This window comes from Haliotis asinina, chromosome 15 (assembly GCF_037392515.1).
Source record: "Haliotis asinina isolate JCU_RB_2024 chromosome 15, JCU_Hal_asi_v2, whole genome shotgun sequence".
Classification (NCBI taxonomy): domain Eukaryota; kingdom Metazoa; phylum Mollusca; class Gastropoda; order Lepetellida; family Haliotidae; genus Haliotis; species Haliotis asinina.
In genome coordinates, this window is record NC_090294.1 from 14,872,214 (window position 1) to 14,889,186 (window position 16,973).

The 16,973-nt window shown below is 40.4% G+C and overlaps 1 protein-coding gene across 1 annotated transcript in view; it reads right to left on the bottom strand.

The window, feature by feature from the left end:
• The window catches only part of LOC137265414 (RRP12-like protein), a 29,332-nt gene extending 16,408 nt beyond the window's left edge, over window positions 1-12,924 (bottom strand). The window contains exons 1-16 of the mRNA XM_067800811.1: window positions 12,654-12,924; window positions 11,680-11,888; window positions 10,429-10,512; window positions 9,885-9,961; window positions 8,904-9,009; window positions 8,482-8,598; window positions 7,885-8,023; window positions 7,320-7,447; window positions 6,174-6,272; window positions 5,526-5,617; window positions 5,260-5,371; window positions 4,822-4,992; window positions 3,734-3,769; window positions 3,088-3,230; window positions 2,172-2,293; window positions 1,184-1,299 (exon numbers count right to left, since the gene is read on the bottom strand). Coding sequence (XP_067656912.1) covers window positions 1,184-1,299; window positions 2,172-2,293; window positions 3,088-3,230; window positions 3,734-3,769; window positions 4,822-4,992; window positions 5,260-5,371; window positions 5,526-5,617; window positions 6,174-6,272; window positions 7,320-7,447; window positions 7,885-8,023; window positions 8,482-8,598; window positions 8,904-9,009; window positions 9,885-9,961; window positions 10,429-10,512; window positions 11,680-11,888; window positions 12,654-12,786 — 1,884 coding nt within the window. The 5' untranslated portion in view covers window positions 12,787-12,924. The remainder of the gene's footprint in view (window positions 1-1,183; window positions 1,300-2,171; window positions 2,294-3,087; window positions 3,231-3,733; window positions 3,770-4,821; window positions 4,993-5,259; window positions 5,372-5,525; window positions 5,618-6,173; window positions 6,273-7,319; window positions 7,448-7,884; window positions 8,024-8,481; window positions 8,599-8,903; window positions 9,010-9,884; window positions 9,962-10,428; window positions 10,513-11,679; window positions 11,889-12,653) is intronic.
• Between the last annotated feature and the right edge of the window lie 4,049 nt (window positions 12,925-16,973).

Here is a 16,973-nt window from a genome sequence, read left to right on the forward strand (position 1 = left end):
ACATAGACAGCTAGGTTACGAAGGGTGGATTCGTTATTAGTTGTTAATATACAAGTAAAAGCTATCAATGATGGTTTCGGTAGATATTATTCTGGGATATACTTGTGGCGTGAATCTTCATAAAACAGACAATCAAGGGTAAAATGTACTTCATCTTCAACTGAAGAATTGCATAAAGAACGAATTCTTTCAGATTTTGGGATGGACAGTTTCCTACCTCTATTTACCCTTAGTCCAACAAGCCTGTCCTGTATTTGGCAAATATATTTCTATTACAGTGAAAAGTTAGTTTAGATAAATACAATTCAGGCTGTATTAGAGTTTAAAATGTTCTATAGAACTGATAACGAGAGCTACTTTCTACAGTGAAATGCCATTCCTGATAAAACATATTTACAGCTCGATCATGAAATTCTTTTAAAAAACATAGAGACATCCCCAACACTCTGACTTATCCATACAAGACCATACCCATGAGAACACAGATTTCTTATATGTGATGCCCATGATGTTTTACCCATATTATCTAGAGGTACCATCATATTATACAATATTTTTGGTAGACGACTTTCAGGCATCATCAGAATTTTAAACCAGTATTTAAGGCATCTTTTTTCATTTGATCGATTCGCTTCTGAAAATAGTTAAAACTGTTTACTCAAACATGCTACAAAATATTTTTTAATCTTAGCTTGACATTTTTTGTCTCATCTCCGACATCAAGTTTGCACTAAACAAGAACGCTGCAATATTCCCATTACATGGCGGCAGCATGTATATTACAGAGTCTACACCAGTTATTTATGTGATGAATACTGTGAGTCACCACGACATATGAAGTCAATCAAGTCACTAATTCTTAGTCATCATATCAAAATTGCGTAGATCGATGCTCATGCTGATCACTGGATACAGCTGGAAATTTTGCTGAGTGTTGCATAAAACTAAACTCACTCACTCACTCGCTAAGCCATCACATAGTATCTCAAGACTAAGCTAGTTTCCTAAGGTCAGTTTCCATTGCACCAAGCTGATCATAACTCCCATACTTTAACATAGACTTATGTAAGTCATTGTGCTACGTTCCTTTCATGAAACAGTTTCCTGGGTCCCAGAATCCCCATGATCAGGGAGAATGATGTACAGGTGCCACTGTCTGCATTACAAAGGAAGTAGGACATACCTGAGCAATGTCTGTCGGCTGTTTACAGAATCCAGGTAGCAAGGACCAGATCTGTTGCTGTAACGCCTCGTAACTCTTGGCTGCAACCACATTCTGGTCCTTGGCACACTGCTGGGCTGCAGAAGAGAAGGAGTATTACAGCAAGTATTATTATTACAGCAATATTGATGGAATGACACCCTAGGCTGAACACAGTGTACTGACTTTGGGAAGGTTTCACCACCCCCTCTTTTTTTCTCTCCCTTCCCCAAACCACCTCTCTGTCTGAACCGAGCTGCTAGTGGCATGAAAGTAGGGTGTGAAGAAGCCCATTTCTGTGTTGCTGACATGTCACCCCCACCCTTCCCTGACACCACCCTCACCTCTTTGTCTGAACCAAGCTGCTAGAGGCAGGAAGCAGGATGTGAAGAAGATCAGCTATGTGTTGCTGACATGTCCCCGCCAATCCCCTCCCAACACCACCCTTCATTTCCTAACCGAGCTGCTAGAGGTAGGAAGTAAGATGTGAAGAAGCTCAGCTCTGCGTTGCTGACATGTCCCCGCCATTCCCCTCCCAACACCACCCTCACCTCTCTGTCTGAACTGAGCTGCAAGAGGCAGAAAGTAGGATGTGAAGAAACCCAGCTCTGTGTTGCTGACATGTCCCCACCATTCCCCTCCCAACACCACCCTCACCTCTTTGTCTGAACCCGAGCTGCTAGAGGCAGGAAGTAGGATGTGAAGAAGCCCAGCTCTGCGTTGCTGACATGTCCCCACCATTCCCCTCCCAACACCACCCTCACCTCTGTCTGAACCGAGCTGCTAGAGGCAGGAAGCAGAATGTGAAGAAGATCAACTCTGTGTTGCTGACATGTCCCACCATTCCCCTCCAAACACCACCCTCACCGCTGTCTGAACCGAGCTGCTAGAGGCAGGAAGCAGGATGTGAAGAAACCCAGCTCTGTGTTGCTGACATGTCCCACCCTTCCCCTCCAAACACCACCCTCACCTCTCTGTCTGAACCGAGCTGCTAGAGGCAGGAAGTAGGATGTGAAGAAACCCAGCTCTGTGTTGCTGATGTTATCACGGAACACAGGAATCAGCCAACTCCGAGGGAAGTCTGGGTCATCTCTTGAACAAACAAACATCCACTGACCAACATGCCAACACAGAATCAAGGCAATAGAGAGCAATGAATGCTCTGTTTACACTAAAAATAATCATCACTTTATTCCACTTTTAGCAATATTCCAGCCACATCACATCAGGGTACACCAGGAATAAGCATCACACATTATCCCCTTGTTGGAAATCGAATAAGGTCATCGACATAATGAGTAAATGTTTAAACAACCTTGCAATGTTCATACAGTATGATGAGAATCAATGCAACCAAATTTTGCATTTGGTACCATGGATATCTGAGGTCCAAACCACATTCAATCACGTAAGATTTATTTCAATGCTTCATATTCAGTGTGAAGTCAGGCTGTACGTAGTGTTGGGGATTAGTTGAAATCTCAGAATTGATGACTGCTTCATTACCAACGAACAATCATCGAAAGAAGTTGGTTAGCGTTATTTTTCAGATTTTCCTATCCAGGTTGCAGATACGTGTAACATGATGCAACTTGACACTTTAAAGAGATGACCAATATATCATGACCCTACACTTCCTGGATTCTTCAAGAAATATTCAGTCATGACTTTTCAGTTCAGTTTTCAAAGAATTTTCAGACCTTGTTAACTCTGAACATATGTTCCATCGTCAAGTGTCTCAAAGACTATAACAATAGTTCCAAAATCATTCGTGTTCAATTATGAGAAAATGGGATTGATTGCTTGGTCATTTGGTAAGTGCAACCAATCTTTTATTATTTCAATTAATCAGAACACCACTAGCCATAAGAGAAGCTACATCTTACCCATCACCAGATATCTGAAGAGGAACTGCTTCAAGAAACAGACGAGGTCCCATGGCCTTGACTGCTGACCCCAAAGCAATGTCAAGGTCAACTCTGAAGGCAAAATGTGGGGTTTCCCTCAGATCTGCCATGGACAGGAGACACTACAAGAAAAATGTCAAAACCACTACAAACACAACAGGTTTCATAGCAGTGAATGAGTGAATACTGTTGAATCATCAACCTTTCACCAAGTCCTGATCAAAAAGTAAAGAACATTATCATCAATGAAAAGCTGTCATAACTGGCAGCTGTCCAATCTGGCAAGTTGCCAACACTGGCATAAAATCTCATTCTGGTCTGTTGCTGGTACATCTATCATCTTCTATAAACTCTGCAATCTGGCAGCTGCCAGTTTTGAATTGTGGCCATGAAATGAGCCGCCACAACATGTGTTTAAGTAGAAAGAATGTGATACAACAATGTACACTGAAAGTGACATCCGGCCTCAGGGAACATAAGCAAACATCAAGGGTACCTCAACCCATGCTCCCACTATGACCAGTGAACAACTTTTATTATTTCTTCAGTTCCGACAAGTGAAGGTTTAGAGAGCTTCCACTGTACTGTCAACTTTATCTTTTAAGCATCATGAAAGAATACTCACTTTCTTCAATAGGGAGTGACATGGTTTTCCAAATGCCTGGAAGGACAATGAAAGACAGTTTTAAAAAAAAACTTCCATTAATCCAAAGTGTATCTAATGCTGAACAGGTGTATTTTACACACAAAAACATAGTACTTCTTTCAAGCAATGTAAAACAAATGAATTAATTCATTAAACATGATAAAATACTACAAAAATATTTCCCAGTTGATTTAGAAACTAGTTTATCAAAAATCCTTCACAGACACATCACTTTCATGAATACACATGCAACCAGATATCAATGCTTCAGTTTCACTAAAAACTGGAACAAACTAAAACTGACGGAAAATGCAAACATTGAAAAACAGTTTTGTCATGCCAAAACAGGGAATCCAGCACAAAATCCGCCCAGACAAATTCCCCCTAAAAACACACACCCTGGACATTATTCCCTCTATCCTTAATATAAAAAGGGACAAAATCCTGCTACTGATCTTTAGTCTTAGGTGAAAGGTTCTTTAATCCTTGTAGAGCATGTAACCAAGTTCCTCCAAGAACGTCTTGGGGTTTGCACACGAATTATGTCACTGAGAAGATGCGCCCAGATTTTTCGTATGGCACTGGTCGCTGTCACATAATGTAGGAACAAGTGTTTGCCATTAATATGGCAATGTGCCCTGCCACTGAAGAAAGGACAAAATATTTATAACATATTTACTACTTTACTGAAATGACTGGTGTCTGCAATAATCACACAACATAGGCTGTCAAAATATTGAAGACATTGGGTGTAATGTTTTACAAGATATCGCGTTTACACAACCTTGAAAAGTGGTCAAAGTGTCATGGTGACAAGTGTCATGGTGACAAGTGTCATGGCATAATCTCCCAGTGTAGGCTGTCACCAAATTTGAAAACAATGGGTACAACAGTCATTGAGATATCGCATTAACAAGAAATGGAGCACAAGGACAGATGGATGCTGAATACATACTTACCCAAAACAGGACTAGTTCCAAACTCTAATGTGCAAGAATCTCTACACTGTTTCAAGAAAAGAAATCATGCTTCATTAAAAAATCAAACCAGATGATGAGTTCACCCACCTCAAAGGCCGCCACCCACACTTGCAGTACTGATCCCCACACGGAGTGATACTGGTAACTAAGGCCAGTCTCCAGGGCCTTCACAATCTTGTGGACAGGAGAGTAGGATCCAGTCTGAACCAGTTGAGTCAGGATGTCACCAGATGGAGCCAGACAGTTTTGTAGTAACAGCTGGAGACCAAGTAGTAAACAGCTAACTAGGAACTGTTTCCTTTTCAATTATTTAACATTAAAGGATGAATACTTGCTGTGAAAGTCATGAAATGCTAACATAATCATGGACAATAAACTAGTTGCTAAGTTACAAATATTTATACTAAAACAACCATGCTAAAATGGTTCCTGGATAAACCTTAAGTAATTTCTTCACTTTGCTGTCAGTAGAATTACAATGGAAAATCATTTAACAAACATTAGTGGACTATTTGTTAGTGTTACCTTGAGGGTGGCAGATGCACACTTGACCACATCGTGTCTGTCTGAGAGGAGGCAAATCATACAAGCTGAAACCAGTTTAGGCAGGTGACTCAGACACAGCTTGGGGTCCAGTCTAAATAAACAACACCGTTGGTCAGCGCAATAGTGAATAAGGGGTGGGTGTGGCCTAGTTTTGCCAGGTTAGGAAATCACTGCTACAGAATCACTTGCCATGTATTAACTGATAATTAATTGGTTGAGAAACTCATAATCAGTTTTCAGCTCACCTGTGCAGGTTGAAATGAGCCTTCTCCATGACTGCTAGCCATGCCCTCACTGGTTGGCTGTCACTTTCTGACGGTTGGTAATCATAAAGAGCCTACAAACAGCACACCATTACAATGAGGAACATTCCATACAATGTAACCTATAGAAAACATCATACTATCTAAACTTTCAACATTTTCTATTCTAGGGACAACAGGAATACCTGCTCCTTCTAATCAAGGGGCACAAACAAGGATTTCCTCAATTCCCCATAAAGTGATCTAATCCTAAGACAATGTTAAAGTATGTATATTATGTTCATCTGAGCTGTAAGGACAACCACAGACATGTCTTCACTGGTCATTAAGACAGTGACTTTAGTTCTAAAACAGAAACAGGATAAACACATGGTACCCTTGTGGGAATCGAACCTGTGTCTTTGGCATGATGAGCAAGCACTTTTACAACTAGGCTACCCTCTTCCCTTGTCATTTGGAACTGGGTAGTGGTAGTGGGAACCGAAAACAATATCATGACTGGAGACACCAGAATCAGGCCTCACACATTGTACCTATGGGGATAAATGAACCCAACACATTGGCATGACAAGCAAAGGCTTCAACCACTTGCAAATCCCAACACGAAATGGTCTCTATGAATGAACGTACTGTGATGATCTGTGCATTAAGCTCGGCAGACAGACATGAAGATTTAGGCTGGGAGCTGAAGAGACCATGCAGGGCCTGCAGACCACATGACCGAATCAGCTGAAAAAAAAGATCAGTAACCATGGTAACAAAAGTAAAACAATCAAAATTTTTGAAAGACTGGTCCTAATACCAGTCAGTGTGAAATACTGAAATAATGTCTTGCATGAAAATCAGGCTTCTCTCAATATTTGTCATCCATATGTCATTAAGGACTATATATCAAATGTAGGATGAACAATACTTCTTTCTGTTAAAAACCACACCAATATTTCATCTACATGTTGTTGTCAGAAATTATTGAGTCTGGTCTAGATAATCTTCTTGTTGACATCTTGAGCTCCGATCTACGCCAATGGCAAATGACAATCATTTCAACAAGTCTCATACAAGTAAGGTTGCTCAAGACTATTTCTTCAAAATACTTTCAAATCAGATGCATACAGATCTTGAAAAACTGACTCTTGACGGCAGCAGAATATTGGACTACAATCAAAGGACACAACAATATTCCAGCTTTATAATCTCTGCCTGAATCTGGAAACACAATCTGGACCTGACAATCTAGTGATGAATATTCTGAGCCACCATCCATGCCATCTTCACACAAGTCATCAACCATAACACTGAGTCAATCCATTAAAAATGGCCTCAAATAACCCATACCTGTTATTCTGTGCCCCACTGATCCAACCAATGTATGTACCAAGACTACCATAAGCCTATGTTGAAGTACTGGACTTGTGATCATCTCAGCAAAGGATAGCTATGTGCAATTGACCCCTGGAGCAGTTGTAACCTAGAATACCTACAGACGTAAGTGAGTGAGATTAGTTTTACGTCACACTCAGCAATATTCCAGCTATATGGCGGCAGTCTGTAAATAATTGAGTCTGGACCAGACAATCCAGTGATCAACACCATGAGCATCAATCTGCGCACTTGAGAACCGATGACATGTGTCAACCAAGTCAGCAAGCATGACCATCCAATCACTGTAGTCGCCTCTAACAACAAGCATAGTCGCCTTTTATGGCAAGCATGGGTTGCTGAAGGCCGATTTTACCCTGAACCTTCACTGGTAACCCACAGGCGAATCTGACTTACCATGTTGCTGACTGTCATGACCTTGAGGATGGTTTCACAAGCGACCTTGACACTGGACTGGGGAAACTCTCCTAATATCTCCTTCAGCAGTGTCAACACATGCAAGCTGTCTGCTGCATCACCAGTACCTGGAACACAATACTCGCCTTCATCAGTACAGGTTTTCCTGACGAATATCTAACACACAGAATAGACGTAGATCAGTCATACTTTACAAGCCCTCATGCAGATGCTGGTCTGGTTTTGTGCACAGAATTTTGCACAGCCCGATAGTTGATTACTTTCTTTAATTCAAAACACAAAACATTCCAGCTACATGACACCTGGACAACATATGATCAAATCTGGACGAGACAAGTCTGTTGATACTACACAATGCAAAGGCTTTTGTCTATTTCACACAGTCCAACCAGTCCATCCATTTAGTCGCCTTGTTCGACAATCATATAGTTTTGAAAACCTAATTCCATCCTTAACTATGTATGTTATATTTTCATTCTAAATGACCGAGGCTTCTACACATCTGTTTGAAACAATGCAATCGTATACTCGGGTGGGGCCTTACCTCCACACTCCTCAATCTGTTGCACACAGTACTTGGCTGTGAGGGGTGCCACTGGGTGGTTGGGCGGGGCCTCTCCCTGGGTCATACAGACGCTTGCTTTCAGCACGATGTTAACAGCGTGGTGTGCAGCCTTCCTCACCTGAGACACAAACAGTGATAAGCTTACACAATGTGATACTCAGTGAACTTATTGTTACTTCAGGGTTAAACCAGAAATACTATATTGCTACAATGTTACTACAGTGTTCAACAATGTTACTACAGTATTTTAAAGTGTTACTGCATGGTCACTACCTTTTACTACATTGTCACTACAGAAGTCTAAAGTGTTCTATCATTTTCCTACAGGGTTACTACAGAGATCGCATTCTCTTCCCACAGAGGTTACATAACGTAGGAAGATATGACAGGAGTAACCTCTGTGGGAAGAGAATGCAGAGATCGGGGTTCCATGGTTTTCCTATAGGATTACCATAGGGTTCCATAGTTTTACTACAGGATTCTACATTGTTCCATCGTTTCACTACAGGGTTCTATAGTTTTGCTATATTGTTCAACATTTTTTCTACAAGGTTACTATAGTGATATTTCACATACCTTTGGTTTCTTGTGGGTGATGAAGGTAAGCAGCCCTGTGTATATCTGTTGTGTAGAGTGATTTGACCACACAGCGCCTTCTTGAACTCGCAGGACTGATGCCAGACTTAGAAGCAACTGCAAAGTATTTAATTCCAGGTACAGCTTGCTACATTACCAAGAACGTCTATTTAGATCATCACATCAAAAACATCCATATAATTACAGATATCAAAGATTATACGTTCAGATTATGAACTGAACTTACAAACTTCACTGATAATATCAATGATAACTGATTTCATCATATGTTTTAATTGACAATTTCACATTTCACAGGTTATATGATTATAAATGACAGACAGAGAGATTTCAATAAAAATGTGATCAATTATTGCTAATTCCTAAGAATTAATGACCATGACGATAATATCTAATGTTACCGATTTCAACAATGACGTTGCGTTAGCATCACTGTATTTGGCAAGCAGATCCAGAATTTGCTTGGCTACTTGGGAGAATCTGCTTCTCAGTACTGGCACAGGAACTCTGTTGACAAAAGGTTTTCAGAAGTGTCACTTCACAGAAATAAAGTTGGGGTTTAAAAGAGACCTCAGAATATCTTATTACAATACTAATGCATTTCTTACAAATGCCGAAAACTGTTCTTATGAATGTCCCTAAATTTTTGCGGTTGTTATTATTATTAAGCTTGTCCTACATCAATGTAGTCGCATCAAACACTAACCCTTTTGAACTCTAAACAGTCTGCAATATAAACACAGTGGCAAGGAGCTATGAGACTCTAGTATAGGATTTCTAGCAATCAGTATACTTGTAGGTAACTTTTTTCATTCATGTCACAGTATTGTCATTATAAGGATAGCTACTTACTTTTCACAGATAGAATATTTCTATGTTGGACACTAAACAACCAATAACACGCAAACAGCATATTAAGAATCATCCTGTGCCCAACCTACCGGTGGTTGATATTGTCAGCAAGAGCCTACTGCGGTATAATGACACTCACTAGAACAAAACACCGAAAAAGCCTTACCACCAAAGTGGCAGCAGTTAACAATAGCAGTAAAAGCCTTTGCTCACCAGTAGTGAAATATGATACATGTACTACATGTACTTCCTACAATCTCTTGTAAGTGAGACAGATAAAAAGGACTCTGATTTATTCCCCATATAGGAAGTTCGTGCCAAAGAAGTGCAAATCTCTAATTGTAATCAAGTGTAACATGAGGATACTGTGCCCCAAACCTAGCTAAAGACTTTATGTTAAATCATAGATATGTGTCCCTCATTCAGTATTAGATGACATTTAATGACCACCTCTAACGATCTGTGCTTCCAGTTAATCCCAACAGGACTGATAATCCACATTGCAGGACTTAATTTGACAGTACACCCACTTTTTAATGACTAAGCTGAGGAGATATCCAATAGCAGCCAAGGACTCTTCCCCTTCCGCAGTCTCCAGTGCCGTCATCTATAACAATACACATGCACTGGGTGAGTAAATGTCTGCAACTATGAGTGAACATCTGAAAAATTTCCAAAAAATGTCAAATGACATGAAAATGTAAAGCAAACTCAAGTGAATACTTCACTAAATTGTACAAAGAACTTAAATGCTTAATCCTGACTAGAAAGCCTACTGGTTGCAACTTTCTTTGTACATTCAAACAAAGAGGTATCATATCACATAATGAGCTCACTTTATGGTAATTTAAGATACTGGGTCAGAGCCAGAGCTGAGCAAATAATGTACTAAGTGACCACATTACACAACCTTACTGTCTTAAGAACATTTAAACAGGGAGGTATAGTACTGGAGAAAGAGCTAGTTGCTATGAGGCTCTTCATACAAGATAATAAATTGGAAAGTTGAATCTGAAAAAGAAGTAAGATTCAATGATTATTGAGCAGCCTCAAAAACAAAGTCTGTCAACTGACCAGTGCAGCAAAGTACTCTGTCTCTGTTTCCTTGCCCCCTTGTTGCTTGATGACCTCTGTCACAGCAGCTAAAACTGCCAACACCTGCAGCCACACACCATTAGCTTTAGACTACAGTTATGTCAAAATGAAAGTTACAATAACAGAAATTATCCAAACTATTTATTGCCAAAAACTAAATCTGTTGCAAGTTGCAACAGGCCTCTACAAAAGGATAGTGAGTGAGTGAGTTTAGTTTTACACCGCACTCAGCAATATTCCAGCTATATGGCGGAGGTCTGTAAATAATCGAGTCTGGACCAGACAATCCAGTGAACAAGAACATGACCATCAATCTGCGCAACTGGGAACCGATGACATGTGTCAACCAAGTCAGCGAGCCTGATCACCTGATCCTGTTAGTCGCCTCTTACAACAAGCATAGTCGCCTTTTATGGCAAGCATGGGTTGCTGAAGGCCTATTCTACCCCAGGACCTACACAGGTACTACAACAGAGTAAGTCTGTTAGAAATATACAAGCAATATCATGGCTGAGGACACTGCAAATGGACTTTACACACTGTATCCAGATGGGGAATCGAACCCACATCATTGACAGACATTACTTACTCACGACAGAAAATAATAAAATCTCAAATTACCAGGCGACACCCACAACCCCCTCTCTCACTTCAAAGGAAATCCTATGTTACTTGTATGTGTAAGATTAAAGAAATACCGTGAAGGAAATAGGTTCATGGAATTGTTGCTCACGAGGGGCCTTCATTGAGAATACAATGTTACTTGTAGGCAACTCAAAAGGTTGGTGATCTGATCATCTGTTGTATATTACTTTATGTGAATGTCAAAGTACACTACTTGTTATTGCTTTGCCTGGCATTAAAGGGATGAAACAACGCCCCAGTGTCTGTGTGAGTTAGTTATGATTCATTGTGGTGTAGTATTTCAATGGACAAGCACAATGAACATGTTAAAACCAGACTAGTCCATACAAGTTCAAGCTAACAGAGCCATACACACAAATACACATAAATGTATCTTTCCACATAAACACAAGCTAAAATGCGATATTAAGTTCCATTTTCTATCACCACTGCTTAATTATTCATAACTGGTATTCTGACATTGTAAGAAGCATGATTCGGGAACCAAGTTTGTAAAAGTTGTTGTCACACTGTTAACATTTCCTTCAAGGACAAATAACTAAGACCGACTTTAAAAGCCTTCAAAGAAAACATTATGTCACTTACCTCTTTGTGTACGGCTGAATTTGAGCTCCAGTACCGGTGGACTTTACTGAAAGTTTTATTTGTACAATCTGTCCAGTTTGTTGCCCAGGTATTAAATGTCTTCGCCCCGACAGTCTGGGTGTCCGTCTGTGCGTCCATGTCGGACATTTTCTCATCAGCAGCTTCTTCATCATGTTTACTGAGTGCTTCAACTGTCAGCGAACTTTGACCTTAAATAGACAAATCAGTGGATGAGTGAGTGGTGAGTAAATGAGTAGGCGAGGCGAGTGTGAGGTGAGGTGAGGTGTCAGCCTAGTGGGATGTTGATATGGCAGCTTTGCAAACACAGATTTTGTTTGTGCTCAGATTTTGACGACCCATGAAGGTCAAGGTTAGAATAGTGGCCTCCAGTAAATCATGCTTGTCATAAGAGGCGATTAATTGGTTCGGGTAATCAGGCTGACACAATGTCATGTCATCAGTTCACATTTTGGACAGTTTGACGCTCATCATTCTTTGACATAACCAATATCAATACCGGTGTATGGTCCCTGCCAATGTTTTCTCTCTCAAAATATGAGGGAGTGAGTGAGTTAAGTGTTATGCAAAACTCAGCAATACTCCACCTATATGGCAGCACTGCAAATAATCGAGTCTGGACCAGACAATCCAGTGATCAACAGCATGAGCATCGATCTGCGCAGTTGGGAATGATGTGTCAACCAAGTCAGTGAACCTGACCACCCGATCCCGTTAGTCGCCTCTTACGGCAAGTATGGGTTAAGGCCAACGTTCTAACCTAGCTGAACCTTTGACAATGTGAAACCAAAGACGTATATTCGTGAATATACGTCTTTGGTGAAACTGACATGAAATGTACATACCATTCACATTCCAGAAAGTACAACAAAGAATTAGTGTACGAAACCATGGTGTTATTGTAAGATCACTGCCATGACCTTAGCTTGAACTGCAATTTACGGTGTAAACATTACCTGATGACTGATTGAAGAATCGGTGTTTTGCTGCTTCCCTGAATTTCTTCGATTCGGGATTACTGTTACTACTCTGGCCTTTCTTCCATGTCCGCCCCTTATTTTTCTTCGCACGAGCCAACTTGTACCCCATGGTGATCAACGTATCCGTTTGTGTTTACACAGCGCCAAAAATCTTGTAAACATATCCGAAATGCACGTGTTCAGAAAAACGGAAGTTAGTGAAATGTAACAAGCTCCCTACCGCGACAGACGGAAATGCAAGGGAGGTAAATCTGAATGACTGGATTAATGTGACTTTCACCTAAAAGTGCTTGACAAAATAACGAATTGGATTCAAATACATAACGCAATAATTTTTTTATAGTTATTTTTGTCTTCATCACTGGTGTGACGCAGTTTTTCAAAACTAAACTGAGTTTTGTTTGAGCACATTTTTTTAGAATTCTATAACATCATGGTTGCTGCATGAAATTAACTGACGTATATTTGGCATATATTATATTGGTGAAAAATTAAAACAGTGAGTGAAAGTGATAAAGGCTTGACATCGCCGGACGATCTTGCAGCTTTTCAAGACTGTATGTTATTAAGGCACGGGCATGGAGTTAGCGGGTGTGAGTAGGGTTTTACACAGCTTTTAGCAATATTCCAGCAGGGAGAATAGAACAGCTAAAATGTTTTTGATTATCCCTGATTCCAGTGATATGACGACGGGGAACACAAAGAATGGACACCATCCATTGAACCTGGACCTTCGGAAGCAGAAGAACAGACCGACGCTTTTACTACTAGCTATAGGCTAGTGTGCAACCATCCCTTGGACAATCATTCAACTGATCTTAGTAATAATTGTGCTTTTATACTACAGTATTTGAAAACCGTCATGAACCAAAGAACCTACATGATGTATGTTGCACTTTAAATATGTGTTGGGGTGTGGGTTACAGACGCCTTTTTAAATTGTCCACATCAATATGTACAAAAAAGAGCGTTTACTTCAGCGGACCTGATCCATAAATATTAGATGGGCAGTCAAGAACCTTCTAGAATTCAGAGCTACGCTTTGTATCCTGTAACTGAGTTAAATGCTGTGGGTTTGTAGACCCACAGGCAGACCTGTGTCTTCAGTTGATCAGAAGAGACCCAGTACGTATATCTTGTTGATATTTTCATTATAATACGACTTACTCCTCTATCTCTCTATGAAACACGGTTACCCTTTCCGTCAGTATATTTAGTGGGAGGGGCGTTCTTCTTCACGTGAAACCAAACTTAGAAGCAGACACTTAACGACACTCTAAGTAAACTTAAATTACCCTAAGTTTTATTCGTTACAATGCTATACAGCATAGCCTTACTTAGAGTATACAGTATATCAGTGCAACGGGCAATACGGAGCCTGAGTTTACGTATAGTTTAGAGTATAGCAGTGTAACGAATAATGCGAAGCCTTACTTAGAGTATACAGTATAGAAGTGTAACGAACAATACCGAGTTTACTTAGAGTATACAGTATAGTAGTGCAACGGGCAATACGGAGCCTAAGTTTACTCAGAGTATTCTTGGACTGCACTTTACGAGTAACAATTCCACAGGGAGTACTATTCCCACTGTCATTGTCTGAACACCTCTAACAAGAAACGTGTTAATTACTCTAAAAGCAAAAATCTTCGGTTCAATATTAATCATGTCCCCCGTATATATTTATCAGTCCAAACATCCGGGTCGCAATTTGATCAACAGCATGAACATCGATCTGCGCAGTTGGGAATGATATGTGTCAACCAAGTCAGTGAACCTGACCACCCGATCCCGTTAGTCGCTTCTTACGACAAGCATGGGTTAAGGCCAATGTTCTAACCTGAGTAAATTACCGTAAAAGCAAAAAATCTTCGGTTCAATATTAACCATGTTCCCCCTATATATTTACCAATCCAAACATCCGGATCGCAATTTGGTCTTCAGCAACCCATGCTTGCAACTTACTGGGATTAGTTGGCCAGGCTCGCTGACCTGTTGTCATCGTATCCCACATTGCATGCTCCCACTCGATGCTTATGCTGTTGATCACTGGATTGTATGGTCGATTATTTATTGAAATATTGCCGAGTGAGGCTTGAAACTAAACTCGCTCACTTAATCAATTACTCCATACATGACGTTGAAACGGTGACGTCAAATCCTTGATGATGTTGTGTCAAGGTCAGACCATGACAGTCCGTTCGTCAACGTCAGATACCTATTTTGCAACAATTGCTGTGACAATGTTGTTAACTGATTTCGCAGTGCCATCGAAGCCATCGCTGTCGAGGGAACGAAGCCGTTTCGGAGATTAAGTCAACAGATTAATGTCTTCAATCATTGCCCTATGCTGATGCTGGTAAAGTGTGTTGCCTTGATCGTACAAATACATTGAATGCACTGAATTTGCTTATTTTGCTTATGTCTGTGTTGAAGAATAAACATGTTTAAAATCGCGCGAGGATGGCGGTAACTCAACCGACATCCATTTCAAATTAAATGCTGTTATTTGTTTCTCTCATGGCTACATATTTTCAGACCCTAAACGTGTGTTATAGACGTACGAGTATCTAGCTTTGTAATGCACATCGAAGGTAGACGAAAGTCCTAGCCATGTGGATGGGTGGGATTCACACTTTGGTCTGATCTACGGCTCTCGGTCTCTGGATTGTTGCTAATGGAGGCGTACAGGCTGTCATTTTGTACACTATTTTTCGAAACGCGTACGATCACCAGCTGTTCATGCCAGTTTGACTGTCCTTTTGGTTGGTTGGGTAATTTTCGGAAAATACGTATTTTTAGAACTTTCACGAATAACACATTCCCACTCTATGTGTATGTGTATATCGTATACATTAAGTTGTGCCAAACATGTCACTCCGTTTTAATCTCTTGTAGTCATAGCAACAAAAAATAGACCTGTTATTTATAGCTTTTCAAGTTTCTCTCCCGATAAGATGTAGATCAAATATTAGTCACTACAATGATCAGGACAGGAGGCTGATTTCAAATTCTTTGCTTTTTCAGAGCGGTTTGGTAGATAAGTGTTTAAAGGGTTGGCTCGTCGCGTCAAAGATCTAGGATCGAATCCTGGGTGCAACGTGTCACCTGTCGTGATATTGCTGGAATAATGCTAAAAGAAGCGGAAAACAAAAGTCACTCATTTTCTTACGACCTCTTCTCAAACATGACAACCTATACCAAATCCGTAGATCCAGGCTCATGCTGCTTATCACCTGACTGTTTGGTCCAGGCTCGGTTACATACAAACTGCCACCATGCAGCTGTGATATTGTCCAGTGTGCAAAATAGCCACTGGTCTACAAGCCTTTGGCTAGTCAAAAGTCACAGCATGGCCCAACTGACTAGTGAATGTTCATGTGGACATTTTGTAAATATATCACTATCTCCGGCTTGTTAAGTTCTAACACACTTTTAAAGCATGTAAAATTATGGTCTCTTAAAAATGTTCCCACTAGTGGACTAATTATTTTATAGGCTAGCAACTTTCAGACATAGCTAGCCGGACTGGCTATCAACATTTGGAAACTATTCTGCACATTGATTGTGGCTTTAAAAAATACCCAACTAACATGATATATCGTGTTTTCGGCAGAATGACCTTGGATACCCAGTTTGACATGGATATCCCACTCTGTCCCAGTTCTAAATGACCCGCAACGTTTTGAGGAGTATGGGCTTTAAGATCGCTTGGTAATATCACCTTAGTGCCCACCATTATGATGCGTAACAACCATGTTTTAACACCATAATGTTGTGCATGGTCTGGGGTCAAAACACTGACCTTCCACTCAATAGAAAGACACTCTATCAACTAGACGAATGAAGTGGTGATTTGCCTATAATGACTGTCAGTTGCCTGAGCCAATGGTGGCAGGGTAGCCAGTGGAGTTCTCTCTCCTCAAACACCAGAGTTTGATTCTCCATGTAGGCACAATGTGTGAAGCCCAATTCTGGTGCCCCCCCCCCCCCCCCAACTATAGGCAATAAAAAAGCTATACTCACTCACTCTTAACCACACAAAGTGACTTGCTATAGTTAAATGTGTATAGCTCTTGAACGTTTGGATACAGGTCCTGCACCCAGGTGTTTGCAAAAGCATCTATGATGTCTTGTTCAAAAGGTCAGAAAATGTTAAGATAGAGTACCAAAGATACTGAAGCTCACAATTTCAAATTAAATCATTTGAAAATAGAACCAAAATTGAACTGTATTTTTTTAAGGAATAACATGTGAGTTTTACATAGGGAATTATTGATATTTCCTGTGTCTGAT